The 25,840-nt window shown below is 50.7% G+C and overlaps 1 protein-coding gene across 2 annotated transcripts in view; it reads right to left on the reverse strand.

Annotated features, from left to right (window-relative positions):
• The window catches only part of Sdk2 (sidekick cell adhesion molecule 2), a 277,455-nt gene that overhangs the window by 91,697 nt on the left and 159,918 nt on the right, over nucleotides 1–25,840 (reverse strand). For both annotated transcript variants that reach the window (XM_027425763.2, XM_027425764.2), the window contains exons 4-11: nucleotides 22,237–22,384; nucleotides 15,626–15,759; nucleotides 5,865–5,976; nucleotides 4,890–5,080; nucleotides 4,656–4,739; nucleotides 1,860–2,054; nucleotides 1,169–1,285; nucleotides 96–263 (exon numbers count right to left, since the gene is read on the reverse strand). In XM_027425763.2, the coding sequence (XP_027281564.1) occupies nucleotides 96–263; nucleotides 1,169–1,285; nucleotides 1,860–2,054; nucleotides 4,656–4,739; nucleotides 4,890–5,080; nucleotides 5,865–5,976; nucleotides 15,626–15,759; nucleotides 22,237–22,384 (1,149 nt within the window). The remainder of the gene's footprint in view (nucleotides 1–95; nucleotides 264–1,168; nucleotides 1,286–1,859; nucleotides 2,055–4,655; nucleotides 4,740–4,889; nucleotides 5,081–5,864; nucleotides 5,977–15,625; nucleotides 15,760–22,236; nucleotides 22,385–25,840) is intronic.

Genomic DNA, 25,840 nt, shown 5'->3' on the forward strand with positions numbered 1-25,840 from the left:
TCATCATCCCTGTGACAGGAAGAGCCTTGACTGTATCAGCAACACAGTATGAAAGTGAAGATGCTGGCAGCCCACCCCTACAGAAGGTCACTCACCCCATACAACCAGGTCTGCCGAGGCCTCGTCTACTCCCCGAGAGTTGGTGGCTAAACAGGTGTAGGTACCAGCGTCAGAGATGTGCGTTGGGCTAATGAGCAGGCTGCCAGACTCCAGCAGCGTGAAGCGAGGCAGCTGGACAGAACCGCTGGCTAAGATGCGCTCCCCTGAGGTGACACAGGGATTGTCGGGGTGTCAGAGACAGCCTTGATAGTGGCCCTAGATGCTCCAGTTCTTGAAGGTCTCCTATAACCACCCCACTCTGGAAATGTTACAGGGATTGGTGACAGGCCTGAGCTAGACTCTCTGGGTCACAAGTTAGCAGTACCCTTTACAGGCCACCCTTTCTGCCACTCCTCCACCCACAGCCATGCCTGTCCTTCACCAGAGGAGGCCATGCTCTGTCTGCCGTTGCTGCTAGCATCAGCCAGCCATGGCCTGGAGGCAGCTGCATTTGGACTGGGAAGAGGAGGCAGGAGACAGGCTGACAAGGTGATGATGGGCATCCTGTCACAGGACAGGGTGCTTCTGGAGAGATTCACCTTCAGGGGAGCTGAGGAGGAGAGGGATGGGTGAGGGGTGTAGTGGGGCAGTGCAGGGGAGACGTGAAAGAGAGTTCGAGATAAATAGACTGATAGACAGACAGGCAGATGGATAAAGATGACAGACACCAGGTCAGGACAGACTACTTGCAGTGGGATGTAGGAGGTCTTGGGTCTGGCCTGGGAGCGGGAGGGAGGGAGGAAGAGGGGAGAGGGATGGAGGAGGAGGGGAGAGAGACAGAGAGAGAGAGACAGAGAGAGAGACAGAGAGAGAGACAGAGAGAGAGACAGACAGACAGACAGACAGAGAGACAGACAGACAGAGAGACAGAGAGACAGAGAGAGACAGAGAGAGACAGAGACAACAGAGAAAAACATACAGTGATGTGGTTTGTGAAAGATGGATGGTACCGTGTACAGCCTTTACAACTGTACATGGTGAACTCAATTTGCCTAGCTCCCAAAATCAGATTTGAAGACTCTCCTCAACTGTCACATGGCTATGCCCTCTGAATGGTCATTGCAGCTACCTTTCTGCCACGTGATAGCAGGCCGAGGTGCCCCTGAGGTCTCACATGCCAGTACCACTGACATTCCGTCAATCACCGTGCTGTCAAGGGGGCCCCTGGTGATATTAGGGGCGATGCCTGTAGAGGAAGACAGCAGGACCTATTAGTGACACCTAGGAAGATCCCCAGCCAGGGGCCAGGAGCTCTGAGCCCACAAAAAGATGGGTCCTCCCCTCTGTCCACTGGCCCTGGTGTTACAGGGTCATCAGCAGGGAGGCCTGTGAGAGGTCCAGAGGACTGGTTTGGACAGTTCTGCCTTCTGGAACCTCAGGCCTCCACCGAGAGGAACTGAGAACCCAGAGGGCAGCTCACATCCCCAGTGACAAAGTCAGTAGGACATGACCTCCATTGAACATGCACCACTTGTCTAAGAATGAACAGCCGAGAGCTGCCTTTGTGCTGGGTCAAGGGGACTCTGGGTGACTCCTCTGAGGTCAGCAGACACAGCAGAAATTGAAACTGGCTTTTCTCCAAGGGCATCAATGGTCCAGGGACTCCTAAAGAGGATCACTAGGGAGCAGGGCTCCTTTTCCTCTGGCAAGATGTGGTGCTGAAGGGAAGTGACTAGCTGGCGCCCTATGGGACAGTCTCCTGGGATTCCCATCACAGTGCGGTCCCACCCCACCACGCCCTCACAGGGGAGGACACTTACTGGTGACGGCCAGGTAGGTGGAGGTCTGTGCCTCTCCAGCGGCATTGTGGGCAAAGCACTGGAGCATGCCTGTGTCGTCGGGCAGCAGGCCACTGATCTGCAGGCCGCCGTCATTGCGCTGCTTGAAGCGTGTCAGCTTCTCCACCTCCACCAAGGCAGCATCCTTGTACCAGGTGATGGAGGGAGGCGGCACCCCTGCAGGAGGCCAGGGCCACCGTCAGCCACTATGCTCCCTCCCAGAAGACTGCAGGAAGTCCCAGGGTGCTTTGTTTTCTTGAACCTTCTCACAGACATTGATTTTTATGGAGTAGTATGTTCTTGGAAAATTCTCAAGACTTTTGGCATAGAGTAGAGAGTTTTCAGAAAATGGAAATTTCCTAGAGAAATGCTTCACTGGGCAGTTTTTAGAGGGGAAGTTCATTATTATTATTGTTTAAATTTTTATATATTAGTATGGGGAGAGGGTGTGCATGAATGTGGGGGCTGGAGGACAACTTTGTGGAGGCACTTCTCTACTTCCACCTATATGTTGTAGGCTCCAGGGATTGAACCCAGATGGTCAGTTTTTTTGGCAAGCACCTTTACCCAAAGAGACATCCTATCTGCTCCTATTATATTAAGAATTGCATTTTAAATTTTGTGTATGCATGTGTGTGTATGCATGTGTGTGTGTGCATGTGTATATGTGTGTGTGTGCAGGTGTGTGTGTGTGTGTGTGTGTGTGTGTGTGTGTGTGTGTGTGTGTGCATGTTGCCTGAAGAAGCCAGAGGCATACAGGAAATACAGGTGAGAAGAATCCTGATGTGGATGCTGGGAATTGAACTCAGGTCCTCTGCACAAGTAGTGTGAGCTTTTAACCTCTGAGCCGCCATCATCATCATCATCATCATCATTATATGTGTTTATTTTATGTGTATGAGTATTCTTCCTACATAAATGTATGTGCATCCTATGTGTAACTGGTGCTCACAGGATTCAGAAGAGGACATCTGGAATTATGAGCGCCTGTGAACTACCATGCATATGGGTGCTGGGAGTAGAACCTGGGTCCTCTGCCAGAGCAACACGTGCTCTTAACGGCTAGCCATCTCTCCAGCCCCTATTGTTATTTTTGAGACAGAGATTTACATATCCCAGGCTGGCTTTGACCTTTATGTAGCTGAGGATGACCTTGATTTTCTGATCCTCCAGCTTTGACCTCCAAAGTGCTAGTATTACAAAGGGTGTGTGACAGCGTTCCTGGTTTATACAGTGTGAAGCAGGGCTTTGCACATGCTATGCAAACACTGCCAACTGAGCTAACTCTCCACCCCTCACCTCTTCTTCATTGGCTTCTACATCTTCATCATTTTTATTATGTCTTTTAGACAAGGTCCTGATCTTGTAGCCCAGGTTGTCTTGGAACTCATTATAGCTCAGGCTGGCCTTCTAATCAGGGATGGCAGGTATATTTTAATTTCTTACTGCAAAGCTTGGCTTGGTCTTCTGTGTATTGTGCTAACCTCCAAGTGCAGGTTCCAACTCCCTGGCAATGTAGCCCAGGTGGAGAAGCAGGCAGAGGGGTCTCTGTCTGGTGGGAGGTCCTCAGAAGTCCCATCTCTGGTCTTTACACAGAGGAAGAGGAATGGTTCTCTCTCCTCCCACGCTCCCTCTGCTCACACTTGACTTTCCCAGAGGCACTTTACACTCTAAGGAGACAGCCACAGCCCTGCACCAGTCATACCCCCCCAACCCTTCTACCCTGCATTCAGCCACCACTGTGTTTCAACCACTGGGTGACACCAAGTCTTTGCTATTCACTGCAACATGATGGGGGACCAGGGTGTGGCTTACAATCGACAGCATGCCATGATTTAATTGGCAGCCTTTTTTTCTTTCTTAGTGGCACATAAAATAATGGGGCACCTCACAGCTCCTGGCATTTTGAATGAGATGAAATAAGGCATCTTTATTTGTTTATTGGTTTTTTTGCAAATATGGAAGTTGGAAAATAAGAGGGATCTGGCTACGTAACTCATCTGTGAACCCAGCCTGGCTTACTCCCCTTGCGTAGCCAAGAATAAGCGACCCTGCTGAGATTATGTGACATCACTGTCCACCTGCCACCCCTCTGCTGTCACTGACCCTCATCTCTGCCTCTACCCAAGGGTCTCAGAAGAGCCACAGCTCTGCAAACCCCTCTATGCCGCTACTGGGGCCATAGCTATTCCCTGATTCAGGTTTCTCTATTCTCTGGGCAGCAATCCTCCTGTCTCAGCTACTGAATGCTAGGATGCTTGAGTCCCTTTAGTCCATGCTACAGCACCTTTTTACCCTCTGTCCCCTGGCTATAGCTGCCTTTAGGCTCAGCTCTGTCAGGATGGGGGCAGTAAGCATGGGAAACTGCAACAGAGGGTTAAGTAGGACCAGCAGGGGTAGAAGACCAAGCCAGGCAACCCCTACCTCAAATGGGCTGAGTGGATGACACTCGTTCAGGTGAGACACACCAGGTCTGCGGATGGTGGCAAAATGGTGATTCGGCATTGTCTACAACTCTCAAATTATGGGCAATTTGGGTCTGTCACCTGTCCTGAAATTACGGTAATTTAGGCTCATTTGTAACCCTGGAGTTACGTGGGTTGATTTGCAGCCTGAGATTACGGTAATTTGGCTGTTTGTTTCCTGGGTGCCAGAACCTAGCCAGCCTGTCACTGCTTAGTGATGTGGTCTGGAGAGGGAGGTGGGGCTTAGAGATGTCTTGACAGGCATGAGAGAGGCTGAAGGTCTGGGGCCTTTGTCCCCACACCTTTGTGTTACCTTTGGCTCGACAGGGGATGTCCACCACCTTCTCCATCTCTGCTGTGATATGTCTCTCAGGCTCTTTGACAAACTGAGGCGGCTCTGCAGGGGAAGGACCAGGAGACAGGATGAGAGGCTTTTTGCTTTTATATCTAGCCACTGTGGAGATGGCATCTGGCCACACTGCTCTGATCTCTGCCCGCTCCTTCCTTCTCCCACAGCAGAAGAGCCCTGGCACTTGCCCTGACTTACCCAGCACCGAGAGGTAGGCTCCCCGGGTGACAGGGGACACACTGCTACTGCGCAGCACAGCCTCACACTCATAGTAGCCGGCGTCGCTGAGGGTGGGGTTGGTGATGGTGAGCCTGCGGTTGTAATCGCTGATTCCATTGGAGAGCAAAGCCCCATCCTTCCTCCAGATGATGTGCAGCTTGATCAGAGGCCTACAGGATGAGGGAAGCAGTTGCCTTCAGACAAGGGCTTCTGGAAGGACACTGCGGGCAGGGCAAGTGTGGGAAGGAACAGGATGGAGCTGGCTTTGTCACCCCCGAGACCAAAGCTTCAAGACAAACTCCTAAAACACCTTGAAGCTCAGTTTCCCCATTTGTAGAATGGGGGCAACTGTAGTAGCCCTGGGTGACTGGTGAGCCTGTCAGGCATGGATAATGCTCCCAACAAGGCCGGGACACAGTGGCAACTGCACACACAGCTCTGGGAAAGCCTGCAAGCTGGCCCAGTTCTCTCTGGGCACAGCACCTTCCCTTCTTTAAATATGCGACTTGGGAGGGGTGAAAGGTGAGGGGGAATGAGGAGGACAGATCCAAGACAAGGACAGACAGACAGACCACCCTCACTCTTGAGAGTCAAGGAGAGTTTGGCTCCCTTCCCACCATCATCTCCCATTTACAACCCCCTCCATGCATCCCACATATAGAAGGGCTCTGTTGGGAGGGACCATCTTCCCTGCTCTGGACCGCTCCGTGTCAGGAGCACATATGTCCACCCTCTGGCCTCACAGCCTGGGAAAAACCTATTCCTCACCACTCCCCGTGGCTGGCTCTTTCCCCTTAGGCATCCAAGAATATGAAAACCTCTGGGTTTGAGTGTCCACCTGCCAGCCCTCCTCTGTTCTCACAGGTCCTCATCGGACCGGCTCCTGGACCTTCCCCAAAGACAACTATGCTCCCGGCTACAGTTCTGGTTGGGAATCAAAGATGTGTCACCTACCTGGCATTTGCCACACACTCCATGGTCACCTCCGAGGTCCCAGCCACAACACTAGTGTTCTTAGGTGGGATGATGATGGTAGGTGCAATGGGGTCAGCGGGTCCCCCAACATCTGAGAAGAGGTCAAGTATTAGGAGGGTGGAGTCAGAAATCCCATCTCTGCCTGCCCAAGTGGTACACGGAGACTTTAGTCCTCAGAGCACAGAGTAGGTGGCTATATGGGAAGCTCCACAGTAGTAGCTCTGGACAGACTTGGGACTGTCCTCTTCCTCTGCTCATGAATCTAAGAAGAGTTTTGGGAGTTCCTTTGTTCTCAGAGGCCGGTAAGGCAACCATGCCCTTCCACTCACCACTATCTTGTTCCACTACCCTGCCTAAGTTTACCTTACTGACCTCTTTCACCGTTCATCCTGGCCCCCTGCACCAGACTACACACACTCTACACTGAACACAGTAGCGTCCTTCCATGTTGGAGAACACGGTCCTCCAAGCGAAACAGCTGCTACCTTCCTCAGATCAGTTGCGCCTGCTTTCAAGAGACCATTGGACCTACGTCTGTGGACAGTTGACATTCCCTCAGAGAAGGAAGGGGTGGGGAGGGTTACTGTATCTCAATGGAGATTCTAGCCACTACTCCTAGCCATCTGTATGCAATAAAGCCCTAAACTCAGGATGCTCCAGGGTCAGGTGGTGTTACAGTCTACTCTATAGGCTTGGGAAAATGAGCTGGAAGAGGCTACAAGGCAAGAGGGAAGCCAAAATCCATGCTGGGTGAAGGTATTCTAATATGGCTGCTTTGGGGTCTCCAGGCTCTTGGCATTAACTCCTCACCCATGCTCTGTAAGTAACCCTAGGCAACTCACTGGTTCCCGGGTCTTGTGCTTGGAGTGAACAATGTCCTCCGTAGGCTCCTTGCTGCTTGGGGAGGCTATGCAACTTTTAGGGGGTGCAGCCTTGCTGAAGGAAGTATATCACTGAGGGTGGACTGTGAGAGTTTAGAGCCTTGCCCACCTCTCAGCTAGCTCTACTCAACGTTCGAGTATAAAGAGTGATGATCTTTCTGCTCCCTGCTCTGGCTGCCTGCTGCCTGCAGCCTGCAGCCACAGCCCCCTGTCATTATGGACTCTCCCTCTGAAACCGTACGTCAAAAGCGTTTTACCAGAGCAACAAAAAAACCAGTACACCTCGGGGAACTTTGGTGTAATTATACTTTGGCTTGTCATTGACACTTTATAATAAGAGGGGAGACATGTACATCTATCTCTTCAAGGAAGAAATTCTCCCAGTAATCTCCTCCCTTGGTTCAGGGCCACTCAGCAGCTGTGGATGTGGCTTCGCTTGGAAACAGGGTCTCTGTGGGTGTAACTGGTTCAGCTGAGCTCACAGTATTGTACTGGGGCAGGCTTTCCATGGCATCCTTCCGTATCAGAATCAGGGACTCCGGAGACAAGACCCACAGGGGAGAAGCCGAGCAAAGGTGGAGACTACAGCCAAGAAGGGATTGCCAAGGATGCCATCTGCAAGGAGTGGAGGAGGCTGTGGCGATCCCCCGAGCCCCCTGAGGGAGAATGGGGACCTACTGACTCCTTGGCTTCCGATTTTACCTCCAGACCCACCAGAAAGTCTGTTCTTATGCCAAGAAGCCTCTGTGTGGTGGCATGTTGTTATGGTGACCACATGGGACCAGTCCAGGTATTGGCATGGGAGCTGAGGTGATGCTGGTTATGGGCTTAACTGTGTCTCCTGCTGGTTCCTATGTGGGGGCCCTAATGCCAACGTGAGGGTTTTGGAGGTGAGCCTGTTGAAGCTGATGAGATTGGCTAGGGTTGTGAAGGTGCGACCCCCACCATGGCATTAGTATCTTCAGCCTCTCTTGTTCCCTTCCTGTCCCCTCTCCACTCTTCTCTCCTCTATATCTCTTACCCCTTGCCTCTGTCACCTTTCTCTGTTGTATTACCTTCCCATCCCCCCTCTCCCCCTGCTTCTCTGTCTCTGCTTCTTTTTCCCTCCCCTTTCCCCCTCCTGTCTTTTTCAGCTACATGTGGACACAGTGAATGAGCAGGCAATTGGTCCCAGTCAGGAATCATGTCCTCACTGGCTTTGGCATGTGACTCTCCGACCTCGGTCTCTAACTTCAGACCCGTGACAGTGTGAACGAATGCACCTTAAGGCTGGACATACAGCTTTGTCACAGCCCCTGTGCTGATGTTTAGTCCCGGCAGACACCATGTCTCCAGCACAGAACATGCCTGTACTGGTCGGCAGGTCTTGTGACTGATGAACTGGTGCAGCCACCATTGTCGCTGTCACCTTCCGCTGACGTGATGAAAACGAAAGAGCTTCATGATTGGGCTTAGGAAATCAAAGGGAAAGAAACACCCTGCTCTGTTGTAGGGACAGGGTGGTGTCACGGCCTTTCTGTGTGCTCTGGGTCCTGTCAGAGGAGACTGGCTCCTCTTTGTGGGTCAGCACAGGCCCAGCACTGCCTGTAGCCTCAACATCCACCCCACACCTGTTCCCAGCTCTTAAAATACACCCTGAGAGGACTTTTTTCTTGTGCGGCAAATCTCTCTTGTTGGCCCTCTTCCAGGACTCTTTAGAGGGAGCGGACTGTGACAGCTTGCACAGGTGTAAGTGTGGGGGTATCCTCTGTGGGCCAGGAGGAGGGCACATCACAACCTCGCAGCCACTGTGAGCCACCGTGGCCGGGCCCCAGGCAGGTTTCCTAGCTGAGCTCTCGGCCTTGTTAGAAGCAGCCAAGGAAGAATAGGAATAAAATGTAAAAATAAAGTAAAATGAAGGGGCAAGAAGGCGGCATATAAAGCAGAGTAATTGCAACAATATAAAGCCTCATGTAGGTGCCATAAAGTGCGATCGGATTGAAAGCTGCTGATATAGCTGAATCCATAAACGTGTGCTCTAAGTTGTTTATTACACGCCTGCGCACAGGTACCATGGCCCAGATTAATGGGCCACACCGAGGAGACAGACTGTTAGAGTCCAAGCAGGAGCCGCTGCCCTGATAAACAGACAGCCTGGAGGAAGGCGAGTTACGGGTAGGTAGAGATTAAATAACGAGGGGCTGCTAGTGTGACACTGGGACTCCCCTCCCACCCCCAGCATGTGGCCAGGTCCAGGCAGCAGCCTGCAGGGCTGGAGGGGAACCATGGTGGCTGAGGACTGTTGGGACAAGAGGGAGGCTTGTCCTGTCCCAGGTATATTTGTGTGTGTGTGTGTGTGTGTGTGTCTGTGTGTGTGTGTCTGTGTGTGTGTGTAAGAGAGAGCGAGAAACACAGAGACAGAGAGTGAGAGAGGTAGAGAGATAGACAGCAAGAGAGAGAGAGAGAGAGAGAGAGAGAGAGAGAGAGAGAGAGAGGAGAGAGAGAGAGACCTAGATAGGTTACTCTATCCCACGCAGTCTCTGTTTTCTAAGGGACAAAGGGGGAATAAAAATCAATAGCTCAATGGGTAGAGTGTTTGTGTACATGCAGGAAGCTCTGGGTTCAATTTCCAACGTGGTACCTTGGAGAAGCAACAGACCTTGGGCATGGCAGTGGACATGGTGTCTCGAGCCTTTAATCCCAGAACCTGAGAGTCAGAGGCAGGTGGATCTCTGAGTTTGAGGCCAGCCTGGTCTACAGAGTGAGTTCCAGGCTAGTCAGGGCTGTATAGCGAGGTCCTTTTTCAAAACAACAACTGGATATTGTGGCACACTGTTATCCCAGAACGCATGAGGTAGGAAAGTCAGGAGTTTAAGGCTTCCTCAGCTATATACTGAATCCAAGGTCAGCTTGGGCTATAGGAGACCCTGTCTAAACAACAACAACAAAAACAAACCTCCCCCAAGAAAAACAAAAACCAAAACCTCACCATGAGAGTCAGGCCAGGTGCTGAAAGCCTGTTATCACTGCTGCTTGTTGGGAGAGGAGAGAGGAACAAAGCAAGAGGACAGAGGACTCAAGGACAGCCTGTGTAGCCCAGCAAGACCCCGTCTCAGAATAAAACTAAGAGGAACTAGGGAACAGAGTTCAGCTATACCATGCTTGCCTAGTATCTGTGGGTTTTGAGTTTGATTCCTAGTACTAAAAAAAAAAAAAAAAAAAAAAAAAATACAGTAGCAGCTGTCTGGGCTGTGTGGATTCAGGTGCCTGCTCAACACGTCAGACTTGGTGGATATCAGGAAAGGGGGATTCCCTACACACAGAGATGGTAGCATCTGTCCTCCTGGGGAGGAAAGCTGCTGGGAGAGGGCTGGAAGGAGGCTGGAGTGGGAAGGCTCAGCTGGTCCAGTGTTGGTGCACAATGCCCTGCGCATAGTAGGTGCTCAGCAAAGACAGTTCTTCTTCTGGCAACAGCCAGAGCTGTCCCCATCACCTAACAGCTGAGTGTTGGGCCTTGGGGTTACTGAGAGGTGGGAGGTGCAGAGCCTCAGGGGTTCCCAACTGAGAGAGATACCCATGCTTAGCCTTTGAGCCTCAAGCTGCCAGAGGTGGGTGTATGGCTTCAGAGAAGCCCCTATACTTGAGGGGTATTGAGAAAAGAAAGAGGGGTGTTCTTTAACAGGGGAACTATGTATTCAGAGATAAGGAGGGGGAGGCAGAGCTCGTGATCTTGGATTGCTGCCCCTCCCCCACCATTCCTTTTGGCCTGCTGAAGGAAGGGCTCAGAGGTCCTAATACATTGCCCAGCCAAGCCCATCCGTGTCCTCGGCATCATTGCAAACACAGTGCAAACAAAAGGTCAGAGGTACCTTAGGCTAGGAAGCCCACTTTCCATCCCCACTGTGGCCGTGAAACAGATTTGACTGGGGGATGCCGGGTTGGGCTTGGTGGCTGAGGATATATGAGCCCAGATGGGACAAGAGGACAAAGCCACCAGGGGACAGTGATTGCCCAGAGGTGGAGGAAGATGGCGGAAGGGTCATGATGGCTGAGAGACTGGAAGCCTAGAGATAGGGCCCTTGTTTAGAGTAGTGGGAAGTTCCAGGGAAAATTGGATTTCAAAGGGAGATATGTTTGGATTCTGTCACATTGTTTGAGATGGTGATGGGACGTCTAGATGCCTGGAGATGAACCTCCTGGTGTGGACTTGGCATCCATTCATGACATTCAGGAGTGAGGGATGAAGGCTGAACTGGATGTTTCCACTTCCTGTGACACAAGCAGTGATGCTGGAGGACCCACAAAAGGTACAGAATGTGGGGGGCAGGCCCCTACAGCTCAGGTGATAGGGCCAGGCCAGGGGTGAAGGACTGAGGTATCTAGGTGGTAGGGCAGGGTCTGGGATCCAAGATGGGAACAAGCTGGGAGAAGTAGCCAAGCTAAGGTGACTCTGACAGAGCCTGGAAGGCCAGATTCTGTGACCTTCTGTGGCTAGCCACTCAACAGGGACCCTCTGAGAACACAGTGTTGCCTAGTGCCAGGGTTTGTGTTTGTCTAGCACGGGTCCCAATCCTGACGTTGCCAGTGAGTAGTAAAACCTACTGGGCCGTGGATGACATTGTTTCTTTGGCCTGTCCCCTTGGTTTTTGTCACCTATGAAATGTGGATAATGGGAACCAGTTACGTGACTCAGCAGTTACAGGCAATTGACACCAGGCCTGAGGATCTGCATTTGAGCCCCAGGACCCACATGGTGGAAGGAGAGAAATGACTCCTTCAAGTTGTCTCTGACCCCCAAACATGTCCTGTGGCGTGTGTGCTGCCCCTCAACAAGAGTAAAATAAAGTCTGGATAATGACAGCCTAACCATCTGCCACTGAGGACTGCTGTAAGAGGATGCCAGTAAGCCATCAGAGTGCACAGAGACTTAAGTTCTTGGGAAGGAGGCAATGTTTCAGAGTGGAGGCTAACAAAGGTGATGCCAGAAGCCACCAGGTATGGTGTGACTCATCTATGTAGGACACATCTGTTTGTCCTGGGTTGTTTATTAGGAGACTGTGTTGAGTCGGTTTGCTTGGCCACCAGGTGTGCTGTGACCTCTCATGGTGAGGCATGGTCAAGGCTCCAGAATGCAGGTGTGCACAGCTTTCAACTCATGCTCTAGATAAAGGCTCAAAGGCAACCTCATTCCCAACGCAGAGCAGGCAGAAGCCAAGGCTTAAGCTTTGGGGCTCTGTGGGAACCTATCTCATGCTTATGGGGTTCCTGCCACCAGTTGGGGTAGGGGAGGCAAGACCTGGCACCTGGGAGGGGCTGCTGATCTTGAGGTGGATTAGGCCCTAGCAACCATGGCTGGGATGGAGACTCCATAAGGGACTATAACTTTCTCCACAGTCCTGGGATGCCGTGGTGACCTGAACCTCAACAGTCAAGCTGTAACCTCATAGGCAAGCTCAAACAGGGAGGACATCTTTCTGAGAACTGCCAGTTTAAAAGATCCCAGGGACAAGCACAGATGGAGCTCTCCACGTGGAAGCCATGTTGGATCCAGCAGCCTAGGACTATTTCTGTCACAGCAGCAACAAGGGACAGTTCCCTCCGTGCTCTTTCTCACAGCACTGCTTCAGACATCACCATACAGTGGGAGTAGCCAGGCTCAGGGAGCACGTGACTCACTTGGCCCCAGGAGCTGCAAGTGCACATCAAAGGGCTGTTAGCTCCTTCCTGAAAACACCTGATGGGCATGGACACCTGTTCATTCCCAACCCTGAGGACAACAGCTCTCCATCCTCAGGGTATCCAGGACTCAAAGTCCAGGCCATCCAGCATGGGTCATGAGCCACACATGCCCACCAAGCTCCTGAAAGGTGGCTTGCATCCGTTTGGTTTAATGGGATTTAATTTTAAGTGATTTACATTTAATTAAAAAAAACGGATTCCTCAATCCAGTTATTAGAACACTTTCAAGCAGAGGTGGAACAACTTTGGCGTGAGACTATACCTTTATGGCTGTAAATCTGATGAAATCTAAATACGGATCACGTCTCTCAGATGAAGATTTAGCATTCAAATTGAGATGCGCTTCAAGTGTAAGACGCACAGAGATTTCACAGACTTAGCATGCAAAAAAAAAAATCCAATGTAAAATATCCTGCTAATATATTCTATATTGATGGCATGCTAAAAGGATATTTTGGATACATCGGGTTAAATAAAACACATTAATAAGATGAATTCTGCTTATTCCTTTTTACTTTGTGAAAAATGACTTAACCTCACTGTGGTGGTGCATGCCTGCAATCCCAGCACTTGAAGGGTGGAGTCAGGAGGACAGGGAGTTCAAGGACATCCTTAGCTACATGGGGAGTTTAAGAGCTATGTGAAACTCTGTCTCCAAAAAAAAAAAAAAAAAAAAAAGTCCCCCAAACCAAAAAACCAACTCCAAAAAAATTAAAATATATCAGTAATATAAATGAATAATAATGGGGCCACAGGAAAAAATTTAAAATGATATGTGGGTTTCATATTTCTATTCTATTTATTCTATATTATATTTCTATACAATAGTACAGGTCTGATCGTGTGTGTGTGTGTGTGTGTGTGTGTGTGTGTGTGTGAGTGTGTGTGTGTTCATCAGATGGGTGTGAACTTTCAGGACTGTAATTTCTGGGGTCACCGCCCTGGATCTTTCTTTCTCAGTTAGCAATGAGAATGGCTCTCCCAAGAGCGTCACAGGAAGCTGCTAAGCTGGTGGGAGCAGAGCTTCATGGGATAAGGAAGGGAATAGGAAGGAGAAGGAGGGTGTGGCTTCAAGCCAGGTAACAGGGGAGCTGAGCTGCTGGTGGGCGAGGTGGCAATTGCTCTCACAAATTGGCTGGCAGGCAGGCTGGGGGACCGTGTCAGCGCAGGCACAGGGTTTTGAAGTGCAATCCCTTGTGGGAGGGAAATTAGCTATAAATCAGCCGAGTTTGCTCTGGATCCGGCTTTAATCACAGTCGAGGATGCAGAAATGGAGGGCTTTTGGAATGAGAGAGATTGGCAGCTGGGTGGGACTGGGGTGGAGGCAGATGAGGGTGCCAGAAGGGGCTCTCTGGCCTCACCTGGGCTGTTTGGAAGGCTGTGTGGTTTGAGATAGAACAGAGGGTGCCACTGTGGGCTGCTCGATTCTTAAGAGGAGGAGCCAGATACTGAAGGAGGAACAGAGGAGGGCTCCCTGGTCATGGATCTGGGGTAAACTCAAAAGGATGCCTGGATTTAACTTGGACAACTCACTCCATACCTATCTCTCAGTGTGGGTTTCTCTCCCTCTTCGTTTTCCTCCCCATCTCTCTCTCAGTGAGGGTCTTGTTATGTAGACAAGGACAGCTTGGTCTACATAATGAGAGATCCTCCTGCATCTGCCTCCAGTTTTGGGATTAAAGGCATGCACCACCACTTCCAGCCTATCTCTTTGTCTCATGTATCCCTGACTACTCCCATGCTCACTGTGTAGCCAAAGATGACCTTGAGCTCCTGATTCTCCGGCCCCTACCTCCTAAATGCTGGGATTACAGACATTCACCACCACACCCATTTTTTATGTCACTGGAGATGGAAAGCAGGGCTTTGTGTGTGGTAGGCAAACAGCACTCAACCAACTGAGCTTATGTACTTAGTTTGACACTAATTCTTAAAAAAGATGTCTGGGTTCCAGGAGACTCTGAGTAATCTTATCATTGAGAAATCTCTAGAAAAACCACGCCCCCTTGCCAAAAAATTCCTTGTTCCTGTATAAACAGTCCTGGCTCAGGTCAAGGTCAGAGGTGACATCCATGACCCTCACTGGTCAGTATGCAGAGTAGATTCTCCAGACCTAATTCAGATTTCTTCCCAGGCGGATAAGAAACTGGCTTGGAGGAAGGGACCCACTAGGTCTACAGAAAAGAGTTCCATCAGAGCTCAGAAGGCCGAGGGAGGGGTTGGGAATGTTATAGATACTGGCAGACAGAAGCTAGGATGAGAGAAGTTAGAGACATTCACCTGCAGCATGGATGATTAATGAGACATGCTTTGGGAGTGGGAATCATACAGATGTGGAGGTATATGAACATCTGGCTCCCCCAGCTGCTTCAGGAAGTGGTGGTCTTGTCCCTGAACCCTGACTTCATCTTAGTGACTCCCAGCCTAGGAGGCACCTTGGCCATGCACGCGTCTAGCCTGAGGTTGGGTTCTGAGGGTGAGGCCAGTCTGGTAGGGAGAAGCAGATTCTGGGTGACAACCTTGCTCTGGTCTTGTCTGGAGGAGTTGTCTCTGTGCTGGAGGATACTGGGGCAGGTTATGTTGGGCTGAGCTCCTGTGCCTGCCTCTCCATGGGAGCCATGCATCTGGAGAGGGGCTGAGGTAGAAATCTGGAGAAGAGCCTGTTGAGAGGAATGCCTGGCTCCGAGCGGAAACAGCACTTTTATGTGCCAGCTGGGCAGACAGTTAGTGTACTTCCTTTAATATGAGCTTCTGCTCTTCCCGGGTGTTCTCTCCATTGGCACCTGAGCCTGGGTGGCTGGCGTCCACACGCGTGAGCATGTATTCTCTCACTTGCCTCTGCCTTCTCCTAGCCTCCAGTAGACATGGCAGTGGTAAGAATAAGCCTCTCCTTTACCTCTCCTTTACCTGCCCCCAAAGCACCTTCCAGAACTCCACTTTACCCTCCCCGTGACCTTCATTGGCTTCTCACCCTACTCAGGCTGCGGCTCCTCCTCCTCTGGAGACGGCTCCACCCCTCTGTCCCTAGCCCTGCCTCCCCTACCACTCTATCTTCCCAATAGTGCCCTGGAGTCCCATTCCTGAGATTTAATGACCCGCTGTTTTCTGCTCAGTGATGGTCCCCGGCCCACGCTTACTTACTCTCCACAGCAAGAGTGATGGGCTGGCTCGTCTTGTTGTCTCCGTTCTTGTCGTTAACCGCCTGCACGTAGTATCGGCCAGCATCGGGAGCCACTGTGGACAGGATGACCAGGGTGTTCTCCAATGTGATGGCTCTGAGAAGAGGGAAAAGATTCTTTGGACAGGGGCCCAAAGGGCTTGGAGCGGGGGAGGGGGGCAGTAATTGGGGGGATCTGAGGTAGGTCGTCTGGCTATACTTACTCCTCCAGCAGCCTCCAAGAGGTCCCCCCAGCACCACCCCAGCTGTTTGTTGCTAAAACCCAGTGACGGTGTCTGTAGAGAATCTACCATGACTGGGATGCTGCCCATCACATCCTAGCCATCCCTTCATTCCCTGAAGCTGAGGGTTTCTCAGAGCCCACCTCAGGGTCAGGTTTGGGCCATTCTCTCTTGATGCTCTTTGAATTCTATTCCATGTCATAGCCTTGATGGCTCTGTGAGGTTGTCTCTGCCAAAAGTGTGCAGAGTGAATGAATGATTGACAATGATGAGTGACAAGAATGACTTCAGAAATAAAGTCCAGGATCAGTGTGTGTGTGTGTGTGTGTGTGTGTGTGTGTGTGTGTGTGTGTGTGTGTGTGTGTGTGTGTGTCTAGGCCAGAGGTCAGTCTCAGCTGTCCTTCAGATGTCCATCCTTGTTTGTTGACACAGGGCTTATCACTGGCTCAGAACTCACTGAGCAGCTAGACCAGCTGGCCAGTGAACCCCAGGGACAGCCTGTCTCTGTCTCTCCAGCACTGGGGTTACAACTGTGGCTCGCTACACTAGATTTCTTTTTCACTTGGGTTCTAGGGATCTAATTCAGGTCCTTGTGTTTCAAGGCAAGCATTTTCTGGATGGAGCCCTCCCCCCCACCCCCCGCAGCCCTGGGATTGGCTGCTTCCTATAGCTGTTTAAGCAGACCCCAAGGCCACAGTTGGCCTAAACCAGACTTCTGGGGACCAGACCCCTCTAGTCTCCTCCCTGGGGATCAGTTTCCCCTTTCCCTTGTGAACTAGGCTGGTCCAAGCTGTTTCCCTTTCCCAGTCCTCATCACAAGTTCAGCAGTCAGGAAAACAGGGAGCTGGGGACCACCTTAAATGGGTGTGAAGTGGTTCTGGAGTGCTGCCCACACCGGCTCTGCCCAGCTTCTTTTACCCATTCTCCTGATGACAAACAAAACCATTAGTTTGCCAAGTCTGTCTCCGGATTGTAATGCGATGTGCCCGAGACAGCTGTTAAACATCCTTAATGTTAGTTTAACAAGGACAAATCCAGTTGAATTCTCTTCAAATTTTCCCATTAGGTGAATGTTACAGAGTTTTAAACAGGCTCTCAGATAAACATCCTCACTAATGTCTCTCTGGCCCAGCTCGCTCCTAGCCTGGCTGGGCTGCCCCCACCCCCTTGCTCCTCATTTTGGGGCTTTTCAGGCTGAGAGTCCCTCACACCATCAGGGGAGATCTGGGCAGCAGGATCGCAAGCTCTCTGACCCCCAATTCTTAGGGACTCTAGTGGTGCCCCATTTTCCCCATGGAGAGTTCTTTTTATCTTTAGCTAATGGGGTGATAGGAATAGGATTATAGCTAAACTAGAATGTGTGCGCGCACACACAGAGCATAATTAACTATATTAACTATATTAAATGCCAGCTGTGGGATTGGGGTGGGAATGGGGACCCCCATCTGAGGGTTTCCTTTTCTCACCTAGAGCCCTTGTCCTTTGATGTGGACTGTGGCATGGGAGCTGGAAGTTGGGGGGAGGATCTGGGCTGTGCAGGGTGGTGGGGCTGGGGTTGAGCTCTGGTGTGGGTACCTGGCCTCCCTCTGAGGACCATTGCTTCCTCCAAAACTAGCATGGCCCTGTCTTCTTGTCCTCGCAAAGATGAAAGAGAATATTTGCCAAGACTTTTCCCAGCCTTGTGATTGTCTCTGTCACTTGGTGTGATCCTTGGCATCAGAGTGGCCCACTGCCTGTCCTGACCCTCACAGTCCTCTCCTGGTAGTCTGGCTTCAGATGGAGGAGGACCTTATTCATGAGTGAAGGGGAGATTTCGGGAATGGGTTAAAGCTTTCCTAGGATAGGATTTATGTCCCCTTTTGTCCTTATAGGGAGCTTTCTATACGTGGCATGGTGCTTGATGCATGATGGGAGAGGCAGCTTTGCGAGGCTGACGATACACAGATGACAGTACAATGCACATGTACCAGATGTGGTTCTCAACCAGTAATAGTGACTCGACTCCCAGTGGACCTTCTATGACTCCTGGACAACCGATTGCCACAGCTGTGGGAGAGCACCATGGACAGCGAAGGCCAGGATTTCTGCACGGTGGGTAGCTTTTGAGGCCCAGGATGCATGTCCCCAAAGGAACACGTCTGATCCTAGATGTCTAGTGGGAAGCTGAGTGCTACGGCCTGGGTGTGGTTTGATTGTCTTCTCCAAGCTTAATGAGTTGAAACAAATCTAATCCCCGTTATGAGGCAGGGAGAGGGGAGGGACTGTACCTGACCCTGGCATTTATACATGAGGCTGTAGGGTTTGGTTAGGGTTGGGTCTGAGGTCATTAGGGCAGAAACTCGTGAATGAATATTGGGGGTTTCATAAGAGGGAGAGACCAGAATCAACTGCTCTTGCGCATGCATGCTCCCCACCCACCCCCACGTTTCTAGTTATATGATGCCTGTAGCATCTCATGGTCCTGCCAACAAGATCATGATCAGCCAAGGCCCCTCAAAGGTTCCAGAGCCAGGAACCAAAACACAGCTCCCCCTTCTAACTTAGGCAGTCTGTAGGCTGGGGCAGTTAGAAGTGGAAACTGAACTAAGACCTGTAAAAGCCTGTCTGAAGAGGATCCTTAAGCTGCTTCACCTGTAGGAGGCTGTGGCTGTGGGCAGCAAGGCATAGCTCTGCATCCTCCTTTGGGGTAGAGTATGTGGGTACCTCTAATCTTGGATAATGGGAACTCCTGCACCATCCCCCTCTGTTGGAGCAGGGTAACCTTGGAGACCAGTTTTGGTGATGACAGAGCTCCAGTGACCCAGGTTTCAAGTGATTGTGTGAAGTCAGCCTTCTGGTCCATTGCTCCAGGTTGGAATCTGGATGGGTAAAACCTTACCTTCTGTGGTTTTAGCTCACTAGAATATAGCCTACTGGTTATTATGGCTGGCATTGTCTGCTCCAGCACTCTAGCTGGGAAGCCCCGGAGCCTGGGAGCCATAGAGCCTGAGAAGCCACAGGGCATAGGTTCAAGTTGTGGGCATGGAGTGGGATGGGAGGCAGAGTCTCTCTGACTTGTCACTTTGATTCTCTCAGGAGGGGCCCCTAGCCCTAGTCGACTGTCCTTTCTCAGGTAACTGTGGAAGGATGCTGTGCTCATTTCCAGTATGCTCACAGTACCCAGCCTCCTGCATCCCAGACATGCCCACACTGGGGGAAGAACTCTGAGCGGGGTGCCAACAGCAATGCTCACCTCTCAGGCAGGGGCTGGGTCCTCTACCCCTGTTTCTTCTGTTCACCAAGACTGGCCTACTCCTAGCTCTGCCTTCAATTTGCTGCACTCATTCAGCAGCCCCTTTCTTAGCTCCAAGAGTGCTGGGTCCATAATTTAATTAAGGCGAGAGTAAGCCATCCTACAGTGTGCCCAAAGCTCCCAGCGTGTGTTTCTGCTAGGAATCACATCTCCTTTCAACAGCAGGCTTGGGGCTGAGTTCTGCCTGGTGGTGAGAGGCACGATCTGTAGACAGTGAGCCTTTCATGGTCTACACAGCCTGCTGGCTAATAGCACTTATCAGATACTGAGTGCCAGCACACAGACACAGGGGACTTGCTTCCAGGGAGCCGTTCTGCTCACCTATGAGTATTAATTCGCTGTAATTACCAAAATAACACTACTCCGATGCTTCATCACAAATCTGGTAGATGTGTTTATGAAAGTGGGCGGGAGTGGTCACATATAAGCGGGAGTGTGCGCACGCTTGCACACACACAGTTCCACAGGCCAAGGTTGTTCTGTCCTGTTTGGCGAAGGTGCTAGGCATGAGCAACAGATGAGGATGGGGGAAGAGGATGAGAAAAGGATGAAGGATGGTGGTAGGAAAGTGACCAAGGAAGAGAGAGCCTGGAGTAAAGGATTCATCTCCCTTTGCAAATGTCGTAGGTGAGTGCCAACATGCCCCCTTTTACAGTCAGGGCAGACATTACTAATCAAATCATGATGTTCTTTCCCATGAGTGTGCATGGAGCCTCAGAATTGTTTCCAGCTCTGAGTTCCAGGCAGCCACTGCCAACTGATTGGCTAGCAGGATGCCTTCATTGATACATGTATATGTAGGGAGTCACCCTAGCCCTGCCCAATAGTCCTGGGCGAGTCCCCGGATCCACCTGGTACCTGCCCCAGGACTATTGGGCGGGGCTAGGGTGACTCCCTACATGTATACATGTATCTCTGGGTCCAAGAGACACACTCAGAAAGGGATTTAGGATGGGTTGGGACTCACTGATGCCCCAGCATCTCTGAGGTAGAGAATTTCCCTCCCACAATGTTATCTCAGTATCTACATGATGGGTGATCCATTCGACTGGCTTTATTGAGTTTAGGCCTAGGTGGTGGTGGTGGGGCATACTTTCACTCATAGGGCAGCTGTCCACCTGTTCACCTGAAGCATACTTCACCCTTCAGATTGCTGGGTACCCATGCCTCATGCTGCCTGCTGGCCATCTGTTCACGAAGAGACCCACAGCCTAGTGGTGTGGATACAGACAGCCTTCTGTCTGAGTTCTGCCGTGCCACAGTTTCTGTCAATGGGAGGCAAGCAGAGGCTTGATATGTGTGGATTTCCTCCCTTTCTATTCTGAAATATCCATTGAATATGCTGGGGCTGACAGGCTAGAGGATGAGGCATGTGAAACATGCCCAAGTGACCTGTGATTTAGCAAATGGCCATTCCAGGACAGTCAATAACAGACAACCCCAGAGCCTGGCCCAGGTAAACCATCAATCTTCACACTTCTAAGAAAAATGCAGTAAAATGCTTATTGATCTATTGAGACATTTTGTTATACAGCAACATCTTGGCTGTAGATGGCTGATATATACTGAGAATGGTTTTCTTCCTCTCCCCATTGTTTTGTCTTGTTTCAAGACAGGGTCTCACGATGTAGCTCTGGCTGGCCTGGAACTCACAGATATCTACCTGCCTCTGCCTCCCAAGTGCTGGGATTAAAGGCATGTACCACTAGTCCTGGCTCTGAGGATGGTTTTCAACTCTGACTATACATTAGAATCAAACGGGGAGCTTTAAAAAATTCTGACAGCCAAAGAACATCCCATTGAAATGGAATCAGCGTGCTTCCGGCAGGAACCTAAGGTTCATTTCCAAGCTCCCATGGGGGTCAGACTGAGAATCGCTGTGTCAGGACCAGTTCTATGAAGCGCAGTGGCTTACTGGGGTCTGTGTGATGTCTGCACATATGTTTCACAGAAGGCAAGGGTTATCAAGACTCAGCAGCTAGGAAAGATCTGGAAAAGTAGTTGAACCTCGGCTGCTTTGCTTGATTGTTGCTGTGGGATAAAGTCAACTGCTTCGGCTGAGGGCTGTGAGGGTGGAGCACTGAGCCACAAAGTTGCCAGTATGTACTCTTGGGGTAGGAAAGAGAGCAAGGCAGAGAGCGCCTCCTCCCACACTGGCTGCAGCAGCCCAGGGGAGAGGGGACATACATGTGTGGGTGCTTAGCACAGTCCTGAGAACTTAATTTCACTACCCGCAGCTTCTGCCATTGCTATATTACTATGCTACTATTATTTGCTTCTATTGTGGGATGTGATGTTTCCCAAAGGTAAATCTGTCTCCATCTTCCTCCACTCCTTACAGACCAGGGAGGTGGGGCTGTGGGGAGCTCTGGGCTGACCACAGGTTGCAAGTTGTAGCTAGCTTTCAGGGGCAGGTTGGGAGAAGATAGCCTTTCCCCAATGAAGGGAGGGTTGGAGCGGAGCAGGGAGAGGAAAGCTTGGGCTAGCTTCAGACAGTGAGCAGCGCAGGAGGTGAAACCTTGTGGGGGTGGGGAGAAAGGGGATGAAGAGTTTTGGCATCACTGCTAAGTCCACAGTTGAGGCTAGGTGAAGACAGAAGGGTCTTTGTGCATGCTGAAAGGGCTGTGTGTGTCTGTCCCAGCTTTCACTGGCCACAACAGCTCCCTGCAGTCAAAATACACTGAGCAAGCCCAGCCACACCCGAGAGGCATAAACACCTGCACACACCCACCCCTGCCATGGCCTGAGTCCTGGGCCTGTTCCCACGACAACAGTGCCTTTGCATGGGCATGTTTGGGTGACTTAAATCCTCTGGGAGAAGAGTTATTCTTCAGTTGAGTATGGAGGCAACGCCCTGGTCCTTGCACACATATTCCAAGAAAACCCCTCATAAACTGGAACTTCTCTCACCATCCAAGGGAATGCCCAGCTGGCTGTGTTACAGAATCACTGGGAAGTTCCTATAGGAAGGGCCCTCCTTTGCTTTTGGAGACTGCATCTGGCTCCAGACCTCCTCCCCCGGGACCAGCTTCCCTCCAGTCTACCCAGAGTAGGACCTCACATGCGGCTGCTGGGCGGGATCTTGCGGCCATCTCGGAACCAGGTCACCTGTGGCCGGGGGAAGCTGGAGATGCGAGGTGCTCGGATGACAGCAGCTTCTCCATGGGACACGCTCTGATGCTTCTCGCCCTCCTCAAAGCTCCCCATGTCTGTAGGAAGAGGAGGTGTAGAGGTCAGGGGTCAATCCACTCTCAGGGACTGCTCAGCAGAGAAAGAATGCTGTCAAGAGGAAGACCACGAAGGAAAGTTGGAGCGCCCCACATCCCATCAGGTGTGTCCAACCCGTGTCCTCGCTGGGTGGCAGACACTCCAGGAGAGCTAGGAATACAGCTCACCACATTCATAGACAATAAGGTCTGTCACCGGGCATGCTATTGGACCCTTCTGATAGCAGTCTGTGTGGTATGTCCTGCTTTGACATTTAGCTTTTGTATAATTTGTACCCACACATCCTTGACTCAACTTATCCCACAGCCATGAGAGGTTTATCACTATTTCACACATTTTACAATGGAAAAACCTGCCCAGATGGGCTGAGCTAAGTTAATTCACCTGTCTAAGATCATATAGCCAGCAAGGAACAGAGCTAGGATTTGAACTCAGACCCTGAACTCTGGAATTGGGTTGCATTTCCCCTTCCTTGCCCTCTGGAACTATTTCAGTATAGCAGGGGGCTAGGCTGTGGGGTCTTGGGACTGGACTTCTGTGCCCTTAGGCAGGGGAAGAGGTGGCATGCTGGAATGAGTGAGGTCTCCTCTGAACATAAACACTGCACTGTTCTTTTTAAAGCATGCCCAGCCCTTGGTGGATAAGCGGAGACATTGCTGCTAGCCCTGAACTTGTGTGAGCCAGGAGGATACAGAGAACAGAGATATCACTGGGGGGTGTCTTCTGGTCTCCTGTGTGCCTGTCTGCTGGGCTGGGCTGGGGTCAAGGGACTGGCTTCCACAGCAGTGTGTTGGAGTGGGCTCTGGAAAAGAGCCACTGGTCTTCTATGACCTTGACAATGAATATGTATCCTTGAGACTCCAAGTGTGATGCTTGAGGCACAGGTACCCTGGTGGCCTTGAGGCATGTGGAGTCTCAGAGCCCCTGGACCTGCCTGATCAGAACCCACAGACTCTCATGACACCAAGTGAAGAGCAACCATGCTCACTTGTGACAATCCCTGGTTGGCTGTGTATTGGAGACATCTGAGTTAAGAGAATGCTGGTGGGATCCCTGCCCCCCAAAGTCTCCCATTTCTTTGGTTGGAGGCGTGGATGGGGATACCCCTGTTAGTCCCTACTCCATCTTCTAATCCATTCCTGTGACATGCTTAGACCTGGGCTTGCCAGACCAGCAGGCCTATATGCACTGGGAATTCAGACTATGGCTTATGGAGCCTTAGTTTCTCCTTTACCCAGGGTCCTCTTCCTAACTACAAAAACCATGTCTTACTGTGGCAGAAGCTTTCTGTCAACTCCTAACACCTGGCCTCTTCATGTCCTTGATCAGCCTGGTCCTCCAACTGGCTCTGAGTCCCCTTCAAGGCCTCTTGTTTTTCCAGAGGTGAGAGCTGGAGTGGGTAGGGTTCAGACATCAGTACTTCTAAAGTGTTCCAGGCATGAGCCAAGCTTGAGGACCGCGGTGTTGGCTGACAGCAGCCCTGGGCTCTTCCATCCCATCATAGGCAGTTACTGGGAACTGGGCAAACCCACCAGGGTAACTTCCCACTTTCCCAGGACATGGGAGGCCCTGTGGAACACACCTGGGCCTCTGAGTTCCTGATTCCATGGTTTGCAGATGCTGCAGCAGACCCAAGTGTTACGGCTGCTAGCACACACGTATGTGCTCATTTTCTCCAGCCCAGACTTGACCCTCTTAGACACCCCGATCTCTTGCTGGCTCCCTTACCCTTGACCATGGCTTCTCTGTAAACAACCTTCTAGGTCTCCAGTGCCACCATTCCTAGCAGTCTGCTGTGTGTGTGTGTGTGTGTGTGTGTGTGTGGTGGTGAGTGATGGAAGGGTTGGGGAGACATGGCTTCATCCTCAACAAACTCTACTTTTTGTATTGTTTATTGCCCTCTATCTGACTCTTTGCCCTAATCACTTGAGCTCACATCCTTGGAGTCATTGGTGTTTCCTTCCCCACTCCCTACAAAGTCCTCCGGTCTTCCTTTGGGTACCATTTCAGGAGCCAGGGCCCTGCTGACAAGTTAGACCATTTGTTTAACAACTGGCTCCTGATCTGCATCTAGATCACCCCCCAACCCTGCACACTGTCTTAGGCTGTTTTTTTTTTTTCACTTAGAGCCTGTGGGGTCTCCTTATTGCTGCAAATCTAGATCTTTTTTGCCTAGATTCAAGGTCCTCCATAACCAGCCTTTCTTGCTTTAATGCCCATGTCTCGTCTTGCCACCCTGAGTGGTATACAACCTACTTCCCACAGCTAGGCTTTATTTCTGTTAGGCACCTCCCAGAATGCTGCTAGGATGAGCCATCATAGCTCACCACGGAACCTTGGATCTCTAGCATCCTGCATAATGGAACTTAGTGTTTTAAAAGAAAACAGCTACTGATGGCCCTCTTGTTTTAATTTTGGCAGGCACTGAATAGTTATAGAATAACACTGGAGACTTCAAGGGTTGAGTTCAAATCCTATCCCCATGTGCCCCAAGTCTTTGGCCCTTGACCTTTGTGGAACTATAATTTCCTCTCTTGGAATAGTGAAGACAAGGGCAGCTTCCTCGTGAGTTGTACTAAGGGTTGCATGAGATGATGTGTATCTGCCAGATTGCATCTTCCCAAAGGTGCCTGAATCAATATTTATCCCCTCCCCACATGCTCTTATTACAGTGTGACTCACACTTCTCCCACATATACCCCCCCCCCTTGAGTCTTGGGAGCTCAAGAGCATTCTATCAATAGAACATGCTGGAAGTGATGCTATATGGTCTTAAAGGTGAAGTCATCAAAGGAGACCACATCTATTTGACTCCACTTGATAGATACTGGCCCTTAGAATCCAGCCACCATGTTGTGAGGAAACGCAATTGAGTGTATTTGGGAATACCTTGGAGGAGAACTGGAGTTCCCAGGGGATTGCAATCAATGCTAGACGCCCAGATGGACACGAGTGATTTCACCTGCAGCCTTGTGTCCGCTACGGAGACCTCAGCTGCCACCAAGCAGGACTGCTGTGCCTTGTCCCCACTGTGCCCTATCCAGACTCCAGACTCAAAGTGTGAGCTTTCAAACATTGTTCTGCACTGCACAGTCTTGGGGTCATTTGCTATGCAGCCATAGAAACAGGAAGAGTGCAAAACTGCCAAATAAGTATATCTAATATTCTCAGCATTAAAATACTGGAATCCTGTACATTTTTCATGATTTAGTGTAAACATTACCTCCTCAATGAAGATTATCCCAAACCATCCAGATAGAATGAAAACCCAGCATTTACCCTATTCCGGTTTCTTTCCAGACAGACTATACATGCATTATCTCATTTGAGCCTCTGATAACATGACAGGCTAGATTTTAATAAATATGCATTTTAGTTGTTTATTAATTTCTATTAGTTGGCCCTATCTATAAAAATTACATCAATAAATCAGGCTG

The sequence above is a fragment of the Cricetulus griseus genome, chromosome 7 (assembly GCF_003668045.3).
Source record: "Cricetulus griseus strain 17A/GY chromosome 7, alternate assembly CriGri-PICRH-1.0, whole genome shotgun sequence".
Classification (NCBI taxonomy): Eukaryota; Metazoa; Chordata; class Mammalia; order Rodentia; family Cricetidae; genus Cricetulus; species Cricetulus griseus.